General features: G+C 39.9%; 1 protein-coding gene across 1 annotated transcript in view; it reads right to left on the reverse strand.

Annotated features, from left to right (window-relative positions):
• Positions 1-22,833, reverse strand: part of LOC121948703 (ephrin type-A receptor 6-like) — a 215,899-nt gene that overhangs the window by 160,700 nt on the left and 32,366 nt on the right. Inside the window, exon 3 of the mRNA XM_042494107.2 lies at positions 4,362-5,025. Coding sequence (XP_042350041.1) covers positions 4,362-5,025 — 664 coding nt within the window. The remainder of the gene's footprint in view (positions 1-4,361; positions 5,026-22,833) is intronic.

Consider the following 22,833-nt stretch of genomic DNA (forward strand, 5'->3'; position numbering starts at 1 on the left):
CCACCCCACGACTCCTCAAACCGCTGCTGAGGAAAAAGAACAAGCACCCAGTTCTGCCTGTGCTGCACTCGAGGACCCGCAAACATGTCCGGATTTAGAGAGGGGACACAAGCTCACTCGGTTTTCCCTCCAAGTCCTCAAGAGTGAGTTTATCCCTCATTACTAAGCTTTTTTTCTGTAACGTAACAATTATATATAAAATTGGTAAAAATAATAAAAGGGATGGATATGAAATCAAGTAACCATTCTGGTACAGTCCGGCTCTAATCACAGCTGCAGTTCAACCTCTGGCCCGTTGATTGCGATGCAGCTGCAAGTGCAGCTGGGAAACCACGCCGACCCATGTCACAAGATGAATCGTAATCAACTGTACAAGGACATCTGGTTCTGGATGGTGGGAGAAGAGCAGTGAATAGTCTTGAAATCATTTTTCAAAAGCACTAAGTGGGGCTTTAGTTTGTGGTGGTGTTGGATGGATGCATCATTTTGTGAAGGGAACAAAATTGAACTGTCATTCAATTTGTGTCAATGCTTCTGTCTATTGTTCATCTTGTTCATTTTGGTAAAAGCAAAGTGAGAATACATCGTCTTTATTTAAATTTAACAACTGTCAGCCTGATACGGACGAAAGACAAGGTTTGTGTCCAACTGGCACCTTTCTGTGAGTGCCAGCATCTTTTTTTTATTTCAAACTGTTTGCGCTGAATTTAAAGCACTTGCAGGTGTTAAAATTAGTGTCAATCAAGTAACACCATATATGATATAATGTGCCTCATGCAGCAATATGCTCTTATATTTTCTCCTCATTTTCTGTTAAGAGAAAAAGTAAGAGCAGTCAACTCCACAAGGACCAAACGTTATTAACCATCCAATTCTGCTCTTACCCAGGTGTACTGAATAATGAATCCCACTTGATTATAAATTGGAGGCGTGTGGCCGATGGTTTGTTATTAGCATAGGTAATGCCCCCAGAACAATATATATAAAGGCAGGTGTTTTACTGTGTACAAATACTCTGGCACATGACCAAAAAGAGATGGAGAGATGCCACCAATAAAGGCTGTCAGGAGGAGGACTTTTGCAGTATGAAATAAATATAATGTTATAAAAAACTTAACGACGACCCAAAACTATAATGCTTCTGGCCATGGCTGTCACCTGCACAGAGACCTGAAAATCCAGCAATGGCAAAACATTTGTGATACTGTCAATGCCTTGTCAGTAGAGGGGCACACAGTAACTAAAATGAAAAGAAAATGGTTTGGCATGAAAGTGAAAGCAAAAATACTCAGTGCCCTAGGGATTTTACAGTCTTAATTAGGACCAATGGACTAATAGTACTTTTTTAGCCCATGAATTTAATATTCATATCATTTTAACTACTCTAAAACCCAGGAATAAATAGGTAACTACAAGCCCATAGTGTGCCTGTGAGGATGACAGAATACACAGATTTGAGCAGTTAGTCAGTGAATGGAGCAGTACATTTAAGTAAATGCATCGGACATCTTGCATATTACAGATATATCTCCTGTAGATTATACATGTGTACTAGTTGACCTGACATCTGACCTTTATTTGGCTTAAAAAGAAGTTGCACTGGACCATCATGAAGGTATGCTTTTTTTTTTTTTTTGTACTATAGCATTCCCAGTGAGTGGTGCTGCCAGCGATAACCCAAAGCTCATATCAGAGAGTTGAGGATCAAACTGCTACCAAGCCAGCCGAGGTAATCTGTCACACCAAGGTAGCCCCTGGGACAGCGGGTGGTAGACCACTGATATACACAACAACATTCCTGCACGCTTGCACGATCACATACACTCCATTTCTCTCTCTCTCTCTCTCTCTCTCTCTCTCTATATATATATATATATATATATATATATATATATATATATATAAAAAATAACAAACACACCGAGACACACACAGACACACACTGCGAATCCACTGAAAGAATTCGGATTTCTGGATTGCCATCTTTGACACAAGACACAACACTTTGTTTCTCTCTATGGCAATTAACACTGCTCCGTGTGCATTGCCCAAACACGCATAAAATCACGATGTTTGCCTCTCAAGTAAGCAAAAAATAGACTTAAATTCACTGGCACAATCACTAAGAACAATACGGTTGTCATTTTAACCATTTTGGACCATTTGGAATTTTAAACCCATAGGCAACCATTCAAGCATTCTTTTGGTGATAACACTGTTGAGGATTTGTGTTATCATAGCCGGCCCTTCCACTTATCTTCCATGTACTATAACCATGAGTTACTGCTGAGAGCATCTTAGCTTTGCAAAAATGATCTGCAAAAATGTAATCTATGCAGTATCCAAAAGGACAAACGTCTGGCAAAGGGAAATTAATGTCACAGAATTAAATATATTTGATATAAAAACAAAGTGTGAATGCATCACATCAACTAAAGACCAAGAGTAAGATATTCATAACTGAAGAAATATATATTTGCATACATGCATCTGTGCACACACACTCTAATACAGCCTTAGACAGAATTAGGGAAGGTCTCCACCGTCACGCTAACATAACTAAACACTCTAATCCCCTCACATTAGATCTCATCTTATTCTCCAGAGAGTTAGCAGCAGGCAATAACAGAGGGAGCAGAGGGAAATGAAGGAGGGGAGAAGAAGAGTGGGAGGGAATGAAGAGAGGAGGTGAAAGATAAACTTGCTTTTGTAAATTGTTGATGCATTTGGGCACAGCAAGAGAGTGTACAAATATAATAGTATAAGAAATATCGCTGACATATAATGCAGTTGTTCTGTACATTGTTATAATACTGGAAGTAAATGGAAATGAAGCCCTGCAGACATTGTATCAGCTACTTCATCTATCTACACTGCTCATCTATCTGACTGGCTGATGTGGCAATACGTATGTTAAGAAGACCAAATAAAAAATTGACTTCCTGGCCATGTTACTATATCACGCTGTATGCCGTACAATGTTGATAAGAAATATATGATTATGTGAGGGGAGAGAAAACTGTGAATACGATAAGGAAGACATATACTGAAAGTGTGCAAGTGAGGGAAGCATTTGGGTAAAATAAAAAAGAGAATGGCACTGCATTCATGTTTAATGGTCTGGACAGGAGATATCAGCTCCCCTACTTGACAATGCAATTCACCTCAGCTTTTAGATGGTAACTAGAGCTAAGAAATACTGTAACCCTCAGCTTCGGGTTGTAAATTCTTAAAGAATACCATTCATGTCAGTTTTCAAATGGTTAACACTCAAAGAAAATAACATGAGTTTGGGTATGAAATCCTGACCACTTGAACACTGTAGAACACTTCTGTGCAAGAAATGGGCTATAGGGAATGACTTATTCATTGCAATAGCACAGCACAGCTTTTATCTTGAAGCTTTTCAGGGACTAGCCCTGCTGACAAAAACCGTGAAGTCATGCTTAAAGGTCCAGTGTGCAGGATTATGGGACATTTATTGGAAGAAATGGTATCAAGGTTCCTACAGCTTTAGGAAAGTTAGGTTGAAGACTTTTTCAGACTTTTTTTCATGCCATTTGGAATGAAATTTAAGACTAAGCATGAACTGACATCAATTACATAGTTAGGGACAATTTTGCCCAGTATTTACTTCAACATAAATCATTACTTTTTCTTAGTCAAGTTCAACGTTAAGATGCAATGTCAGAAAAAAAATCACAATTTCCTTCTTCAAAAGTATTGGCATATTATACTTTTGAAAAATTCATTTAAGACATTTAAAAACCCATTCATGCCTAATTGTTAGAATACTGAATTGAATGCCTTTCAAGACTTTTTAAGGATCTCTGGGGATTCTGGCTGTCTACTATTCATAAAAATGTAAATACAAAATTTCATTTGTATCATCTGAAATTAAAAATAACAGCTTATTTGTTAACTTAGAATGAGCCGTTTATATCTACATACGGTGCAGTTACTCTTCCACAGGGTCCGCCATGTTGTTCTACAGTAGTCAAGAATCAAGTCCAATTCTAGCTCTAGATAGGGCCATTTGCGTTTTTGCGTTGGCCAGTGTTGTTCTCCTACATGTTTGACAGGCAGACGAAGATTCAGTCCTGCAACCTCACCACTGGATGCTGCTAAATCCTACACAAAAGACCTTTGACTCAGAGGTTATAATTCTGACATAACTATACATATTACTTTGAGTATATCACTGACAAGGTCCACACTCCAAACCAGAGCCATTTTCACTAAATCTTTTTTTTTCTCACTATTGCAAGACTTGACTTGACTTGGCTTGAGTCTCCTTCCTCCACATATACTACACTAATGACTGAAGAGCAAGAAATGACAAAAAAAATTCAAAAACTCACGAGAACATGTGCCATCGATCTCCTCATACGCAGCACTGCAGACACATCTTCCCAAGGGGACCAACCAGTCTCCATCAGCTCCACAGAACAGTTTGGGCGTGTCTCTTTCTTCTGCATGGTCGATACATGCACCCCTCACCTCCACCAATGAGGAGGAGTCCACACGCGGCACCGTGTCTGGAAATGAAGCCAGGTTCCTCAGCGTGAATGGACATTTCTTATAATAAACCCTCACAGAAACCAAGGCGATGCAGGCACCAATGTCCTGGAATGCCAGATAGAAGCCCTTCTTGGTCATGGGTCCCACCTCGCGCACCTCCGTGTTGAGCTTGAGGATGCGGTCCCCAAGATCCATCTGAGTGAAGCTCTCGTCTGCAGCTATGGTGTCGATCTTGGTGTACTGCGGGGGCTTGAATTTGACACCGTGAGCCTCATCAGTTTCATGGTAGAATAGGTTGAAGGTTTCCTTACAGGTGCCAGACACCCAAGGGATGGAGTTGCAGTCACGCAGTGTGAATCGAAGTTCCACGTAGATCTTTTGGGCAGCCTGCCGAGAGATCCAGTTGGAGCGAAGCCAGTTGTTCTGGTTGGGCTCCATCACATTGCAAACCTGGAAAGTATGGATGGGCCGGTTATGCTCGTCCATCTCCGTGATGGCGTCCCACTAAACAGGAAATAAGAAGGGGGTTGGGGAAAGAAGAGGGAGAAAGAGAAAAGGAAAGAATAGTAATTAATTAATCAATAGTAATTAAATGATAAGACCAAAAGTCTTAAGTCCTTCTAGTGGCCCCAGCAGGCAACTGCGTTCAATATAAAGGTGATGGACAGAATGAAGAACACCCTTCTGTTTTTAGTAGTTAGGCTTAAAATGTAAATTTTGTCCTGATTGTGACACTTAAGGACACGCCACAGAGTAATTGAAATCTAAGAGGTTCATCTCTTTTAGATTATGATGATCAGCAGACTGAATTGCAATCTGCCTGTTGCTGCCTTTTATAATACACCTTTTTCAAAGATGATATGTGGACTGGAAGTTGCACAAGAGGAAAGCTTAATAGAGAGTTGTCCTCCCAGGAAAAAAAGACTATTAGTTGTTCCAGCATGTGTCCTGAAACAACATATGTTTATGTTCAGGAGACAAAGCCCTCTAGTGGCCATGGTAGTTGGTAGTTATGACTGCAGAAAAGGAGGAGGTCAAGTGACATTTTTATCGAGTGACAAAGTCTATGTAGGGACAACATCAGGGTGGATGGATGGATCAATAATGTATCAGACTTTAACACAGTAGACACAGGAGACTGATGTTCAGTTCCAGTTTCCAACCATGAATTGTCATTACTTAAAACATGACTATAACTGTTTCTGAACCCTGACCACATATTTTCAAAAAGTAAAAAAAAATGCAGGTAAAATAAGTTAAGATCTACTGAATCTGTCTGTGTATACATGTCATTGCTGACTGGGTACGCCTCTGACACACCTATCATCCAAGAGAAAATGTGCTTTAAGGCAACATTATGCAAATTTAAGTTTACTGTTGAGCCCCCTTTCTGAGTCGCTAAATACAGACGTTTGGGGTTGGTGCCTTGGTTCGACCATCAGCCAAACTTGTTGGTATTTAACGACCTGAAAATGAGACTCAACAATCAACTAAAAGATGCATAATGTTGCTTTAAAGCCTGTTTCACACCATTTCAAGGAAGCATGTTGTTCAACGCGGACACTTAAACCAGTGAACACCATTTTCACATTGAATGTGCCCCTGCTTGAAACCTCCTGCTAGCTGCCCAATAGCCATGGGCCTACTGTAACTTTTCTTTTGTCGACTTTTGATTTTTAGGTTTTTGGGTTTTTTGTTTATAGTTTCCTTTTCACAACTACACCAAAACCAGCCTGAAGTAATTGTTTTTTGTCTTTGACTTTAAACAAAACGTGCTAGGTTAAGATTACTTCAACCTCATGTTCTCCTTCCAGCGCTTTTAGAAAAAAAAACACTTTTTCTTTTACATTTAGATAGCCATTTAACTGTTGGTAGACTTTTCAAAAGAGCATGAGTGAACGAAATCATGACAATCTTGACAAAATGATGACCAGACACAACATTATCCTCGACACCACCAGGGAAAAAAAAGTACAAACTAAAAATCTCTTTTCCTCTTTCTCCTTTAGGAATTCTGGCTAGGTTTTCTCCTAGAATGATGTCTGACTCCAGCTGCCTTGTCATCAGCTCTGCAACTCCCAGGTCACATGATCAGGGCGTATGGCAGCTTTGCAGGGTCATGAGGTTACCTGTCCCCATGTTGATGGGAGGGAAGTTAATGGGGGTTTTTAGCCTCCCAGTCCCGCACGGCTCTCTGGTTTTATTAGAGCGGGGACTGGCTACATGGACGACCCGAAAACCAACCAACATCGACCTCCAAGAATCAAATTACCTGCTTGGGAAAAAGGGCTCTCAAATCCCTTCGCTTACAATGCAGCATTGGAGCCTCCACAAGCTGCAGCGTTTGCCTTTGTGTTAGTGCCTTTTATATTTAGACTGGTATACAAACCATTTTGCTTACACCATGTTGGGTTATGTTTTCTTCTTACTACTACTACTACTACAATTATGACTTCTTCTATTACCACTATTACTTTACCCATACAATACTGTCTCCTGGTATGAGCCTAACACTATAATCAACACTGTTTTCACAGAAACCAGTTTACAATGCATCTGGGAGGTTGGGTGAAAAAGGCCAAGCATGAAGCTATTAATTACCAACCAGCACATTCACATAACTATCATTTTGTATTTAAATTGAACTGAATACACCACCAACACACACACACACACACACACACACACACACACACACACACAAGGCCCTGTTCCCCTTCTCCGGTCTGAGAGAAGAGATCCCCATTCTAATTAATGCCAGGAAAACAACTCCTTTATAGGCAAACACAGTCCAGAGAGTTGCAATAGAGCTGCTGGTTAATTTACCAATACTATTTGCCTGATAAGCTCGTGCATTTAATAAGCTGTTTTGCACTTAGCTAAATATTACCTCTTGATGAGAGTAGTAATCAAAGCCTAATGTTTGCTTTCACATACTCATTATCCTTTTTAATAACATGTTCTAATTCAATCATCCAAAGACGACAGGCTTTAATCTGCTCTTCCCTCAAGGTGTAATTGTAGCATTACAGTCAAACAAATTGATTTTGATTAGATGTGATATTGCCCATCACACGTGGGGCTATGCACAAGTAATTTTGTTGGGGTTTACAGAGGACTGCAGTCAATATGGTATAAATGCAGTCGTTGAATTAGCCAAAAATCATCAGAGAAATATAGTTCTGTTAAATTTATACCAAACAGTGCACAGTAGCATCGTCGTTTCACAATCAGATTAACTTGTAGTGAGTTAATAGTCCATTTTACAAAATTTACATATGTAAATACATATTTTCCTTTCTCTACTGGATGTCATAGTGTTAATTTTCTAACCTTAAAGACCAGTGTGAAGGATTTTGGTAGATCTATTGGCACAAATGGAAAAAGGGTTCAGAATTATGTTTTAATTAGTGTATAAGTATCTGAAACTAAGAATCATTGTGTTTTCGATAGCTTAGAATGAACTTCTCTTCTTTTTCTTTCATGCAGTCCGCCATGTTGCACCACCAAGATCCTTTTTGGTTTCTGTTGCATTTACGGCACAGATGCTCAGCTTGGTCTGGCCATGGAGCTTGCATGGAGTGTTTAACTGTGCTGATTTAATTCACCCTTCAGGCCTTTTCAATCTGATTTGACCACTTAGTCAGCTGTTGACCTGCAGAGGTGTTTGTAGGAGGAGAGATGCATCAGCACCCTTGGGCTCCAAGACTTTCTTTTAACAATGGTTAGTTCTACAGATTAAAGGAGGTACTGAAAAAAGAGAATATACAGGACAATACCTTGTCTTAGTTTAAAAATAAAATGTCTGGCATCTCTACACTGGAGACATTATTTGGGAATTTAGAAAAAGTTATCATATAAATAAAAGCACATCTTTGTTGAAGATGTAAACAAACTGAGACTGGTAGTAAAGTATTTCTCACAACATTGCATACATGCATAAAGTTCAAAGAGATAAAGAACAGATGACACCTGCATTTGAAAAAACACAAAATCTATAAACCTACAAATTCTTTACATTTGTCTGAATTTTTAGACCACATACAATGATTATTTTCAGTTTCTATCAATTATTTTCACTTTAGTTTATGACGCTTCAATAACAAGGGTATGGAGTGATGTTAAATGTCTGCTCATGTTTTTACAATGTTTTCTAAAGAGCCAAAGAACCCCCAATCCATTACATGAGTTGTTAATGTATGTTATAGAACTGAGTGCCTCCAGTGTGTATGTGTGCTGTGTATGAATGTGAGGTCCACTAGAAATGAGAACTGAGTCTTCTTTGCACACATGTGAAAGCACAAGCAAGGTCAGACAAAGCCTTCAGCCTCTTCTCTCAGGACATGTTTTATAGCTCATCAAGGATGTTTTCTGTACCAAAGGGATCAGAGATCTCATATTGAGATCGAACACATTCCTCCTATTAGACTACATCCCTTAATTACAAAGTAATGAGTGAAAGACGTACCAGACATAGAAAGACAAGATGAAATAGTATGTATGGAGGTCAATGCCCGAGAGTGTTTTATCAAGAGATACAAGAGATAAACTAAAGTTAGAAGGCAATAAAATGAGCTCAAATGCCATTGTAGATAAACTGTGGCCAGAGACAGAGAGATAGAGACAGAGATATCAGTGTGATTTGTCCCAAAGGGGGAAAACAATCGGAGGTGATAGGAACACAATGCGGCTTGAATCCCCAACTTAACACCATTCGCAGCTGATCTAAAGGCCTCCAAGACTTTCACATTTTGTCAGCAAGCTGATAATGTCAAGCAGCTTTGTAGCATCAGCACTTTTAAATAAATCACTCTGAAGCTTTGTATTTACAAGAGCTGGGAATAGAGTTATTCTAAATTGCCCTACAAGCATGGAATGTATTACTTGTTAATTGACTTCAAAATAAAAGCAGCCACAGCATCACACCTTTGGGGCCAAAGCCTGTAGTCTCCTTGAAATCCCCAACATGACAGGACTTAGGCCACTTCATTGTGTGCGTGGTGCTGATTTGTAATCTGAATGTGAACTTCTTTTGCAAAGTAGAAAACTTTAAGTGAAGCCTTGCCGGGCCACCTCAATACCTTTCCATCCAGCCTTAACATGCATAATTGAAAAACGGTCAGAAAATGTGGTTGATTGATTGCAGCCTGAGACCAAGGCCCACCAAGCCCATCTCTCTCTGACATAAAAGAGAGCCAGTCATTTTACTGGCCACTCGCCCGGAGGTGAGCTCCTTTTATTAAAACTGTGAAACCCAGAGTCCTATTGAGAGCAGCACTTTTAACTATAGTGTCATAACCCGCTCCACTCGTCCTCGATCGAAATTAAACATTTAGAGATCCTAAACGTTGCCACCACTTGGTCGGGTCCAAAAAAAAAAAAAAAAAAGACTTAAACACTATTTAAAAGTCAAATGTCCCCCTGTGTGAATGAGAGTGTGTTATGACCTACTATAAAAGAATTACTTAATAATTATATGACTGACAGAAACCAATGGGGCAGTTTAAGGAGTGGAACTTTAAAAGGTTTACAGTCAGAACGGCAGGAGACGGGTGCTCATCGTGTATAAATGTTTAAATCTTTACAGATCTAGCTAAAACCCTCACACACACACACACACACACAAAGTTTTATTTTATTGATTTGATATGTGTCCTAAGTATACTACATGCTGCAGAAAGGCAGCAAGGTAGTGAGTCATTTTGTAACTTTGGAGAGTCTACTTTGTGCAGGTAGCATGGTTACCGCACATTTTGTTGCTACAAACAAATTGTGTTGTGGGAGTAAGTTGCCATTAGAGATACAACTGGCAGCTGTCACTTTGATACCATGAGACTATGTGTCTATGCATGCATAGTATAAACTAAAATTCCCAAATTGATTAATACAACTGAAGCGCGCGCACACACACACACACACACACACACACACACACACACACACACACACACACACACACACACACACACACACACACACACACACACACACACACACACACACACACACACACACACACCTGCTCCATTTCATGGACTGTATATAAAAGAGCAATAGACGTATAGCCACTGTGACATCAGCCAATAGTTTGTGGATTCATGTTTTTAAGCCGAGAATTCAGTATTTTGGCTGTCAACATCTTGGATTTTCAATCTGATGTGACATTATTTGGGTAAAAGGGTTGAGCTTTGCAGGAACAAGGAGTAGATTGAACTTAAAAGACGTTTTTACGCAGAGATCGCGGTATAGGGCCTCAATGACATCCCTTCTTATACACTACCTTGCATTTTGACAAGAGTCTGACCAATTTTATTGCTGATATTGACCAATTAAAGAAATGTATGTGTATCGGCTCATATATTGTCCTATATGCACAATATGAAATGTTTAATTTAACTAGAACATAATGAGGAAAAATATTCTTTATAATTATTAAATCCACAATGAAGTACTGATGTCATTTTTATTGTTAAACTGTAAAATATCCTGCCACCATTACATGTATAAACTGACACAGGTATTTGATAACCATATTTCAGGGATTATTGCTTATGAATATATAATACGGACCAATGTATCAATATTTTTGAATTTTTTACTGCACATGTTCAACAGTGTCATCATGCTGCTTCAGTGTATGAGTTTTTGGGAGCATGCCGGCATCGCGGAAGCAAAAAAGGTGCAACTCGCTTGATGTTCAACACAACAGCATCTGCCTCTAGTGTGACATATAATATATATATATATATATTACATGCCAATATCAATCATTTACCAATCCTTTTATATTGTGGCTGATTTCATCCTCTCTTGCATCTCATAGTTTTCCCAATTTACAGAAATTTCTAATAGCTGTCAATTGCTGCTAGTTGCTTTTTAAATCTCCTGCAGTGGGTTTCACGTATAGTACGCCATCGAAACGTCACATCCCATCCTGCCGCGTGTCCCTTTTACACAGACCTTGATTTGCCGCTGTTACTACTTCTGCTGCCAGCTGAAAGGCGAGAAAGGCCATTCATACCTTTTATACAGAATAGTGAGGAAGCATAGCAGCGCAATATTCCCACATTTCAAGAGGCAGCAAAAAAGATTGTGGTGACACCTCACAGACAGCCAGTCAATCAAAGTGACCATGCCCTTAATTATATGCAATTTTAAGCCTTTATAAAATGAAAACGGGGGAGCTATATAAAATGTCACGCCCTGCACAGTTCTCAATGAAGGGAGGAAACAGCTGAAGGAGACCCAAACAGTTTTTTGTACCAGGCTGTAAACATGTTATTTCAGTTAGAAAGTTGGGCATTTTAACATGGGTGGTTAATGGCATTTGGAGCCAGCCTCAAGTGGCCATTCAAGAAACTGCAGTTTTTGGCACCTCTATTGCAATGCCCTCATTTTTTTAGAAACATAAGTTGCCACTTTCTTGGATCATTGCATGGATGCATGTGTACACGCATCCAGTGTCCCACACACAATTGTCCAAACTATGGAAGTGATCAAATGAAAGTATATTTTCCAGAAACATCTGAGCTTTTTGTGTGCACACATAATAATAATAAACACATAAATACACCTTTTCATTCGTTGGCTGGAATTAAGCGATCCCACGGCAATTTTAGGAAAGAATTACCAACGTCCTATGGGAAACAAAGAGGACACTGCATATTGTATATTGTTGGTGGCAAAGAAGAATACAGTGAGATCACAGGTGTTCATTTATGCCACATGAGACTAGATCTGAATAAATATTTATAATCTCTTTTTCTTTAGTCATCACCAGGGATTGCGGCTCAGAACAAAGAGTGCTGTAGCCTCACCTGCCTTACTTAGAATGAGAAACACTCCTGCTGTGGTCACACACAAACACACACTGTGTCAGAGGAGTTAGGAGCAGGTGTGTTTTACCCCATCCTCTTGAGGCTTCCTCTCTCAATTAAAGCAAAGATAAGACTGGAGAGAGGAAATAAAAAGGCATGAACACCCACTGAGGCTTTAAAATCATTCTCACTATCCATCTTTTTGTTTGTCTGTGTGTGTTTTGTTTACTTTCTCCAGATGAGCATTTCTATTCAATAATATTATCAACATTAAAATGCAGATCCTTTTTTTCCCGTCTCTGCCACAATTAAAGCTGCATCAGACAGAGACTCGAAAAAAGCCAGCTATACTTTAAATGTCATGTTTGACACTTCATCAACACAGAAGTGACAAATTCAAATTTACATTGTAAGGATGAGCTAACAAACTGTCACTTCAAATCAACAAGAGTCACTCCCTATGCAGAACGCTGGACTCATACATGTTAACGCTCATGTCCTTTTCTGCATTAAACATCACAGTAACCACTTACTGCCATTTAGCATCATACAACGCTGCCTGGTGCTGCTCTAAAAAAAATAATTTCCATTTACTCCACTAAATGTATGTGAACACCAGTTCTGTATCTAAAAACACAATTTGTCATGAGTTGCGGAAAGTGAGCATTTAATTTGAAGGTCTGATTCAATTATGTAAAGTATCCAAATTTGTTCTTCCTTTAACAAGAACGACTGCTCTGTGTTTTTACTTTCTTTTTTTTTCTTTTTTTTTTAGAAGACTCATTATTTCATGTTACCTGTCAGTGTGCATTCCTAAACATCCAGCTGAATAACGAATAGCATTTTTTCTAAAGTTTGCTCTACCCTTCCCCTCTTTCCTCTTGTCTCTTTTTTATCATTTCTCTGTGCCTCTTTCTTTCTCTCTATCCAATCTATCTCTTGATTTTCTCTCTCTCTCTTTTTTACCTCTTTCCTCTCTCCCCCAATTTGTCTCATTCTTTCTACCTGGTGCTCTCTATCTCTGTCTCCCCCATATACTTTGTTTCTTTTACACACACACACACAAACACACATCTGACTGAGCTGTGTGTGTGTGTGTGTGTGGGTTTGTGTGTGTGTGTGTGTGTGTGTGTGTGTGCGTGTCGTTTTGCTTGCGCAATGCCACTGTCACTGGGATTGAGAGATTTTTATTTAATCCCAGAGCCACCCTCAGTGATGGATGAAAAACCTCCACCTCCAGCACATACACATACTCTCTCTCACACACACGCACACACACAAGCAACAGGAATGAGGGAGATGGATGAAGAGCCTTTGCTCACTGGGGAACTTGATGTCAGCTCTTTGACTTTATGAGAAAAGAACAAACAATGAGAAGAAAGTAAAACAACTGAAACTGAGAGAGACTGTGGAAGAAAGTGTGAAAGGTGCAAATGCAAAATTAAATGTGTTCTTCTGGCATTTTTATGACTTATGAATATTAACGATGGCTGGATGGAAATTTTGACTGTTAAAGGAGTGAGTAAAGTCACCCCCCTCTACCCCCTATTTAATAAGATTTTATCTCAGACACTACGGGGAACATTTTTACATTCAAAGCACCTCATTAACTTCCAAAGTCACTCACTCACTCACTCACTCACTCACTCACTCACTCACTCACTCACTCACTCACTCACTCACTCACTCACTCACTCACTCACTCACTCACTCACTCACTCAAAAAGGATACTTGATTTAAACATCACATCATGATTTTTTTCACTTTCTCACATTATACAAGTAGACAAACTCTCAGTTGTTCAAGCAGATGCTTAACACAAATCTAAATGGTTATCTGCATTGGTCTGTGTAACACAAAAAAAAATGGAAAATTTTCTGAATTTATCTTTTGTCAGATCAGTGTATAACTAGGATTTTGAGATTGTTTTTCTAATTTTCTATTTGTGCAATGTTGGATATAAAAAATGCCAAATTGAGACATTGAAAATTGGAGAGTTTTTAATTTGGATTTGTGTGTTGTGCTGCCTGAAAAGTTCAGCACTATGCGCAAAAATGGAGGCCACTTCTGTAGGTGAGTCACATCAGAGACAGCAACTCATGAGGCAGACTCCATATATATATGTAAAAATGCATCTTATAACATGGTATATATATTTAAAAAATAGCTAAGTATCCAAGTAAAAAATAATCAGATTTTTCAAATTCTCAATTTTCCATTTTTATATCCAACATTCCATGAACAGATAATAGAAAAACATTTTCAAAAACAACAAAAATACAATTTTAGAAGATTTAATTCTATTTTCAAATTTTTATTTTTAACTGGCAAATTGAACTGATATGCATCACACAGACCTGCATTACCCCATATCTTTGCCTTTTCGTGCGTTTTATCACAAAAGTGTGTGTGTGTCAGAAGTCGGTCTATAGAGCGCTCATTAGGGACAAGTGGGGCTTAACTGGGGGGATTTCATCAATATCTGGCAACCCTGAGCCAACTTACTGTGTCTAACAGTGCCAACAAGACAATCAATACTTTGATTGGAGAATTATGGAAATAGATTTTGACTGTGTACTTTAGGACTCCCAATTCAATTACAAGAGGCATGTGTCGGTGTTTTGTATGTTTTGTGTGTACCACCAGCTACACTGTCGTGAGTTGACGTTTTTCTCTAGTTTTAGCGTCTTCTTGTACTACACTTTTAGATCCTGGTTATTTTACCTTCACGTTTTAACAAGGTCAAAGATTTTAACCCTCGCAGGTTTTGATCTTTAGTTTACCTGGCCTGCTGGACTCTCTGGACTGCCACTGGCTTAGCGGGTTTGTTTTTAGCCTGGTGGCTAGGCTTGTCAGTCGTTTCTACTGAAACTTTTATGCTTTTAAGCTCCCACAACTTATACGGCAAACTGCTACTCTGATGGCTGAGTGTGGATCTGAATGTCGGTCATGTCACCTTACCGTTTCAAGGTGGAAGAAAAGCATCGTTGGTCTGGCAGCTGATCTTAGGGAGAAGGACAAATTCATTTTGGAGTTTTCCACTGTCGCCACAGCCCAGGAAAAACACCTGCAATTCTGGGCTCCTCTGGCTGCAGCAACCGGCAGACACTCGGACACTGATCCCACTCTCCTGTGGGACGGATCCATCATTAACGGAACACCAGAGCCCGAGGCGGTTTCAGCGCTGCTCGTGGGAGCTGAGCACCGAGCAATGGCTCCAACCCTCCAGCGGCCAAGTCCTCCGTGAAGTTCTCAGCTCGCCGCAGGTTGTTGAAGGAGGCTGTCAGGAGAAGCTCCGGAGGTCCCACTCCTCCGGTGATGGCAGGGATCCCCACTGCTGAGGATGCCACCGCCGCCTCCCTGCAGCAGTTCCCGGCAACAACCCAACATCCACAGCCGCTGAATGCTGCGCACACAGCTCTACCTCCTCCATGAAGTCCAAGCAAGCCGTTACCATGTGCTACCGGGTCCTAAGTTTCCAACTTGGTTTAGGCCATTCCCAGCGTGCTGACAGCTCACTCCTCTGTTAAAAATGTGGTTGTCCATGTTAGCATCAACGACACTGCACGGCAACAATCCAAGGTGGTGAAAAAGGAGTTCTTAAAAAAACAGCAGTAAAAAAACATTTTAATCCCGGGACCAATTCCAACACTTGGTCGAGGGTCTGAAGTAGGTTAGTGGCTTTACACGAGTGGCTTCCATGTTGATCTCAAAACTTTCTAGTCTTTTCTGGCAGCGTCCTGTTTTTTAGAACAGACGGTCTTCATCAAAATCAGTCGGGCTCCCGCATGTTGTCAGCAAACATTTTTCATCACACTCTGTCAAGCTCACCTGCATGACTGTGCACAATCACCGGCACCTGTGACCCACTCTGGATACTCACTCCTCATTGGTTATCAGTTCTTGTTCTACGCAGCCATATATTGTTGTCAACACCACCCTTCACAGGCAGGGAGGAGATATAACCTCTGCCTCATGTTATAACCGGCGTCAGGCAGAAAAAAGTATGCTCTCAGCACGCAGCCTCCCTCTCCAACTCAACCCAAGTTATGCGCCAGCCTCAAACTCTGCCTGATAATGTTTTTATCACGCTAAAATGAGCACTATTAAATATCAGGTCTTTGCCAGGTAAGTCACTTTTAGTGAATGATTTAATTGTCAAGAAGAAGCTTTATTTTCAGTCTTTAACTGAAACTTGGTTGAATGAAAATAATAGCACAGCAGTTCTCATCAAATCAGCTCCCCCAACCTTTAATTCTATCAGTGAGGCCAGAGTTCTTAAAAAGGGAGGCGGAGTAGCCACCTTATTTAATGATGTCCACCAATGCAAAAAGTTGTCATATGGGAAGTTTGACTCTTTTGAATATGTTGCGCTTCAGCTGAGTACCACCTATTGAGCAACCTTAATATCTATTTATAGGCCCCCTACATAGAATCCACACTTCTTGGGTGACTTTTCTCAACCGCTGGCTGCTGTGTGTATTGATTTTGATTGTTTTCTTATAGTGGGTAATTTCAATATTCATACTGATAACCCCAAAGATGGCAGTGCTGAAGAACTCTTATTCATCTTAGACTATTTTGTTCTTTCCCAACATGAAAAAAATCCAACACATAACAAGGGTCATATCTTAGATCTCATTATTTCTAAAGGTCTACACATTTCAGAGGTCATGGTAAGAGATGTTGCCCTTTCCGACTGCTTCTGTGTCCTCTTTACAATGACCATCGCTACTGATACCAACAGAATTAAAACGGAGGTTATTAAAAAGCATTACATTAATAAAAACACCTGCACAATTTTCAAACAGGCATTTACACCTACACTAGCTCTGCCTTCACGCTCTGTCAACGACCTTGTTAACAGTTTCAGTTGTAATATTACAAATGTTATCGATGCCATTGCTCCAATGTAGACTAAAGTTGTCTCTTGTAGGAAAAAAGCTCCTTGGAGGAATGACACAATAGTTAAAGCTCAAAAAACATACCTGAGGTCTGCTGAAACTGTTAACTCATTTAAATAAGGACTTATAACATTATTGTTCACTGCTGCTTTCCAATGACTTTTTCCCCCTCTCTCTCTTGCTCTTTGATTCTTTTTAAGTGTTTGAATGTAATTTTAATGTTTTCTTATTTTCATTATTGTATTTCATGATTTTCTGTGCCCCTGTAAACCACTTTGAACTGCCTTGTGTCTGAAGGGTGCTATATAAAAAGAGATTTGCCAATGAGGAGTATTGGCAGGATCAAACACTGGACAGAATCTGCATAACAATACTGAGCATGTCAGAAAATCCCTTAAAATGACACTCTGGGAAAATAGAATGAAGACACATTTTCCACATGACAGCAGGGTGGTTGAATACTCATTATGCATGCAAAGCCAGTAATGTCAACTTTTTGTTTGAATCCTAACTTTGCAGTCAGTTTTCTCTCTCTTTTCTTGTCAGCGTCTCCTTGCTGTGTAGCGGTCACTTTGTTGGCTCAAACAGCGGTCTGAAGTTGCATTTGCGAAAGCTGACTGGCATCATCTGTTTCATGCATGCCTCACTATCACCACTTCATTCTGAGCTGCATGGCAATCAGCTGATTTGTAACTTCCATTTGTATTAACGCAAGTTTACAGCACAGACATTATTACCTCTTCTTTGACAGCCTTCTCTGCCAGTTTGCCAATACCAGTTGCTAATAATTGGTCAATTCCTTGACACATGTGTTTCTGACTTAACTGCTTTTGCATCTCAACATAATAGAAATACAGTTTATCGTCATTTATAACACACAATGCAATAAAATGCAGCTGCTGATATGCCTGACAAATAGATTCCTACTGTGATGACAGAATGCTATTGATTTTCAATTCTATGAAAAATGTTCTTTTCAGAAGCCAGACAGTGTATTCTGCAAATGTTGCCCTTTGTGGTCAGCTCTGTTGTATTTTCTTTTGTTGATCTTTGTGTTGAAATCAAGATGTGATGGTGCTACGAATATGCGCTGAACTGGATTGGCAGTCTTTTGACAACACAGAGCTCAATAAAAAAGTAGAGCGGTGCATTTCAAACGTGCAGTAAATGTTACGGCCCAGATCCATCAAACCAACGTCAAAGAACTAGCAGCGATGAAGCCAACTGTTGCATCACCTCACGTTGCCTGTATCTCGTCCAAAAAGTTGAACATTAACACAACGCTGAGACTGCAACTGATAGCTCAAGCAGCATCTATGTTCTGCACCTGCAGCAAATAACTCTCCATACCAGGAGGCAGTGGTCATCTGTAGTTGTCAATCCAAAGATGAAAGAACAATGTGTATCAATCATGTGCCAGTGAACAATAACACAAACCATCAGGAAACATTTTTGTTTATGAGCTCAAAAAACAAACAAAAAAAACCAATTTTACCATATATAAACGTTTGTTTGAAACTCACTCCCTCTTGACTTTAGCTCTTTCTTTCCTTTCCTCATGTACGTTTCTCTAATTGTGCATTCTACTGCCAATCAGAGTGATTTTATTCACCAACGGGCTCTGCCGTCTCCGATGCTGATTTAGCATGCTGAATTGGCTGGAAAAGACCTGACAAGCGCCAAGGTGTTGTGCATGCTGCAAAGAAAAAAACGTTATTACTCCTAAAATCCTGAGCACCACTTTTGTTACCAGCATTTGTTGTACTTTTACTTTCAATGGTCATTTACATTTAATATTATAAAATGAATATGATACTTAAGTACTGTAAATATCAGATACTTCAAGACTTTTACTCAAGTAATATTCTAATGAGTGATTTTAACTTCTACCAAAGTCATTTTCTGGTGGAATATCTATGGTTTTACTCAAGTCTAGCTTTCACATAGATCATCCACCCCTGACAGAGACTGGCCATCGGCCTGGTGTGTCAGGGCCTTTGAGTTCGTGTTTTCTTGCACTGGTTATTCATGCATTGTGTTTTATCCACAAGTAAAGACTTTACAACACTCTACACAATCACTAGGTCATTTTTTGACATACTATGTACCAAAAATAAGTACTACATGTATGGGAAAAATGTCAGCAACTGGCAAGTATGATCCAAACCCACTGCTTTGAGCACTGCCCTCTATATCAAGGAAACTACTTTCTGTAGTCATTTATCGGATGATTCAGTTAAACCAGAGAATGCTGCTCATCATTTGACTTGTGGCTTGAATGCATTTTTGATAAAGGCCTTATCAGATACCAGGTTGTTTGTCACTGCTCCTTAGAGACTGATTCTTAAATTAAAAATAATAACGATGCAACCCACATTACTCTTACACACACAGACACACAAGACACACGCACGCAAACACACACCCAGACAGTATCCCACTGCCCGTCACCAGCACCCCCCTAAATCAATAGGAGCAAGTGAACAGCGGTGAGCAAATGAAATCCAAAGACCCTGTGCTTCTCTCATTCCTGCATCCATCACAGTGGATGGGTAGCCAGCAGGGTGGAGCCAGAGCACCCGCACCCATCTGTCATCCCTGTGGTGCTCTCACAGAGTGACACCCTGTTGGTCATGGCCTCAGTCATCCTCCGAAGACAGCACAGGGCACTGAAGATAGTATTGACCCGTATGACATTTTAAAGACTGCTCACGTTGGTCTGGTGTTTCGAGTTGATGTTCAGTATCTTTATATGTTTTTAAAAGCCAAGAAAACACCTAAATGACACAGATTAAATGTTTCCTCTTGAGTTGTATCATGGTCATGGTGTAAAAAAACCTCAGGAGATTAATGACAACCACTGAGAGCAAGACTAATAAAATTCTTTTAAGTGTTTGCAGTTCCCTTGAGGCATATTTGATTGCAGGTTTAAAAGACTGTCGAGGTAATTCCGCCCACTGCACTGGAATGATTTCTTTGGTCAGACATTGACACCATAATAATTACGCCATATACCTCTATCATTATCAGAGGTGTGTGCAGCGCAGCCTGGCTGCTCATTGATTTAAATGCCAATTATAAGCCAATGAAGTGACTATACAACTGCTAACGCTGGCTTTGTTTTGGAACCTGATTTGAACTCCACTTTCACCATGTTGTTTGGACAAGCAATACTTCTTAAAGCAAAGAGGGAGAAGCTGCAAACTATGACAATGCTCAGATCTAAGAGACGACAGACCAAAGCAAACAAAACAGCACATTTCTTAAGTAAAAAGTCGAGGATATTACACTTTTTGCCTTCTGTACTTCTTCAGTACTTCTACATATAAATATAAATATATTGAAACTGAGCCTGATCTCAACCCAAAACCTCTTGCTGGAGACAATGGGGAATAGAAAAACGACCAGTGAGACAACTATTCCACAAGCCCGGTGCAATGATCAGGGCCATCCATCAAGATTTTATTGATCCCCACATAAAAGAACTCATCTATGCAAAATGAATCTTCCTTGTTGAGTCACATATATGTTTTAAAAAGACAGTGGAGTGGCTGATGATAAATGTCATCAATACAATGGAAAATAATAAAATAATAGTGTCACCTTTAAGAGGAATAAGATGTTTCTGCAAAAGCAGCACACCTTGACATTTAACATGTTTGGCTCTGTCACCACCTTTATTTATTTAATTTAGCAATGGCTGTTGCAGTAAAGCAATTATGCCATTTAACGCAGTATATTGTCCATTACAGTGACAACCTCTGGAGAGGGTCCCAATCTATCCTGCATGTTTGGCAGCCATAGAGCGTTCCTCTCGGTGTTGTATTAAATCAATCAAGGCTGGCATTAATGCAAAGATTTATCTTTAAAACTTTACTGGATGAAAAATAATTAAAAAAAAAACATATTTGTATTTCAACAAGCTGCATTTCTTGAAGTGAAAGAGTCAAAGATACTGTTCTTTAAGATAAGACAGGCCTGCTTTTTACTCTGCATCAGAATAATCCATCCTGGTCAGCTGTCCATGAGCAAGACAGTGGTTCCCCCAAAGCTGTAACCTCTGAGGCTAAAAAATGAAGCCAATGCAGAAATACCAGAAACTGCAGTTCCTTAAATGGCCACTTGAGACTGGCTTCAAAACAGTCATTTCCGTATAGATGACCATGTTAAAATGCCTAATTTTACAGGCACAAAGAAGGTTTTCATCTCTAATAGCTAATTTCAACATTTGTGACAACTGCACAGTGGGTGAATTTTATAGAGTTCACCCGTTAATCCATAAAATTAGCAAATTTTATTGAGGCCCAAAGTTACGCATATTTACAAAACCTTGGAATCCATCCACTCTACCAAAGTGGCTAATGGAAATGAAATGGAAAGGAGCTGATATTCTATTTCTTCTATTTTATCAGGCAGCGACAAAACTATTTGGTACGGTCAAGGAAAAGATCATGGTTTGGGTTCTGGTTTTGCAGGGGGACACAAACAGTAGTCCCTTGGGTGAAAGTCCTGTGTTTGTTTGTCCCATCCATCCAACCAGACATCCTTCCTACACAAACTTTCTCTTTGCACTATGTCTATTGCTCAAGATGTCTAATATTGAAATGCATGTTTTTACACTGGAGCTAGGGGACAGCCATTTGCATCCGATATAGATAATAAAAGATGCCTTGTATGAAATGCTGAGGGGTGTGACAAAGAGTGGCAATTTAGGAATGAAAACAGGTTGCTATCCTGCAATTAGAGAAATTCATGTCATGTCCATTTTCCGATTCTAACATATAATTGGCGCTAACTGTTGCCCTAGAGCAAATTTAACCCCAAGGCTGAAAAATAACCCTGAATCCATAGCTTATTGCACATAAAAACTGTGAGATCTGAAGTCACGACGAGCATACAGTAGCTTCATTGTTGGGGAAAATATCAGTTATCAGCAGCTTCTAAACCCACATGCCAGTAAAACCTGATCTACCTGCACGATCAACACAGGCTAAGGGCATGAACCCTGTCTCCTTTCAACCTCTCCTCCTCTATCTCATTTGCCTAAACGGTGATATGTCACTCCCCTCAACACATGCTGACTCCTTCTCATCTGAGCTGACACAGACCAGAGACCTTTCTTTTTTTTTCCTTTCCCCCCACCAGCTCAGGCAAACTGTGCGTGGGAAAAACGAGGGGAAAAGAGCTTGTCGTTTTACATATCTATTTTTGCCAGAGAGGCAGGCAGGCAGGCAGTCTGGAATGTCAATGTGTGGCTCAGCAGCCTCTGACTGATGTGAGATCACAGTGACGGCTGCACACAGCGGTGCAACGAACACACACACACACACACACACACACACACACACACACACACACACACACACACACACACACACACACACACACACACACACACACACACACACACACAGACTTTGCCAGTGGGTGAGGTAGCAGGGTGCAACTGTAGACAGCTTAGATAAGACCAGGTCACCCAGGTAGAGGGAAGCACGTTGTACAGACACACACAAAGTCTACCCAGAACAGGAACCCAATGTCAAGTTATCCTTGTTCATACTCTAAGCAATTGCAAATGTAATGGTGCTTT

Source organism: Plectropomus leopardus, chromosome 10 (assembly GCF_026936395.1).
Source record: "Plectropomus leopardus strain MGB_pleo_1.0 chromosome 10, ASM2693639v1, whole genome shotgun sequence".
Taxonomy (NCBI): domain Eukaryota; kingdom Metazoa; phylum Chordata; class Actinopteri; order Perciformes; family Serranidae; genus Plectropomus; species Plectropomus leopardus.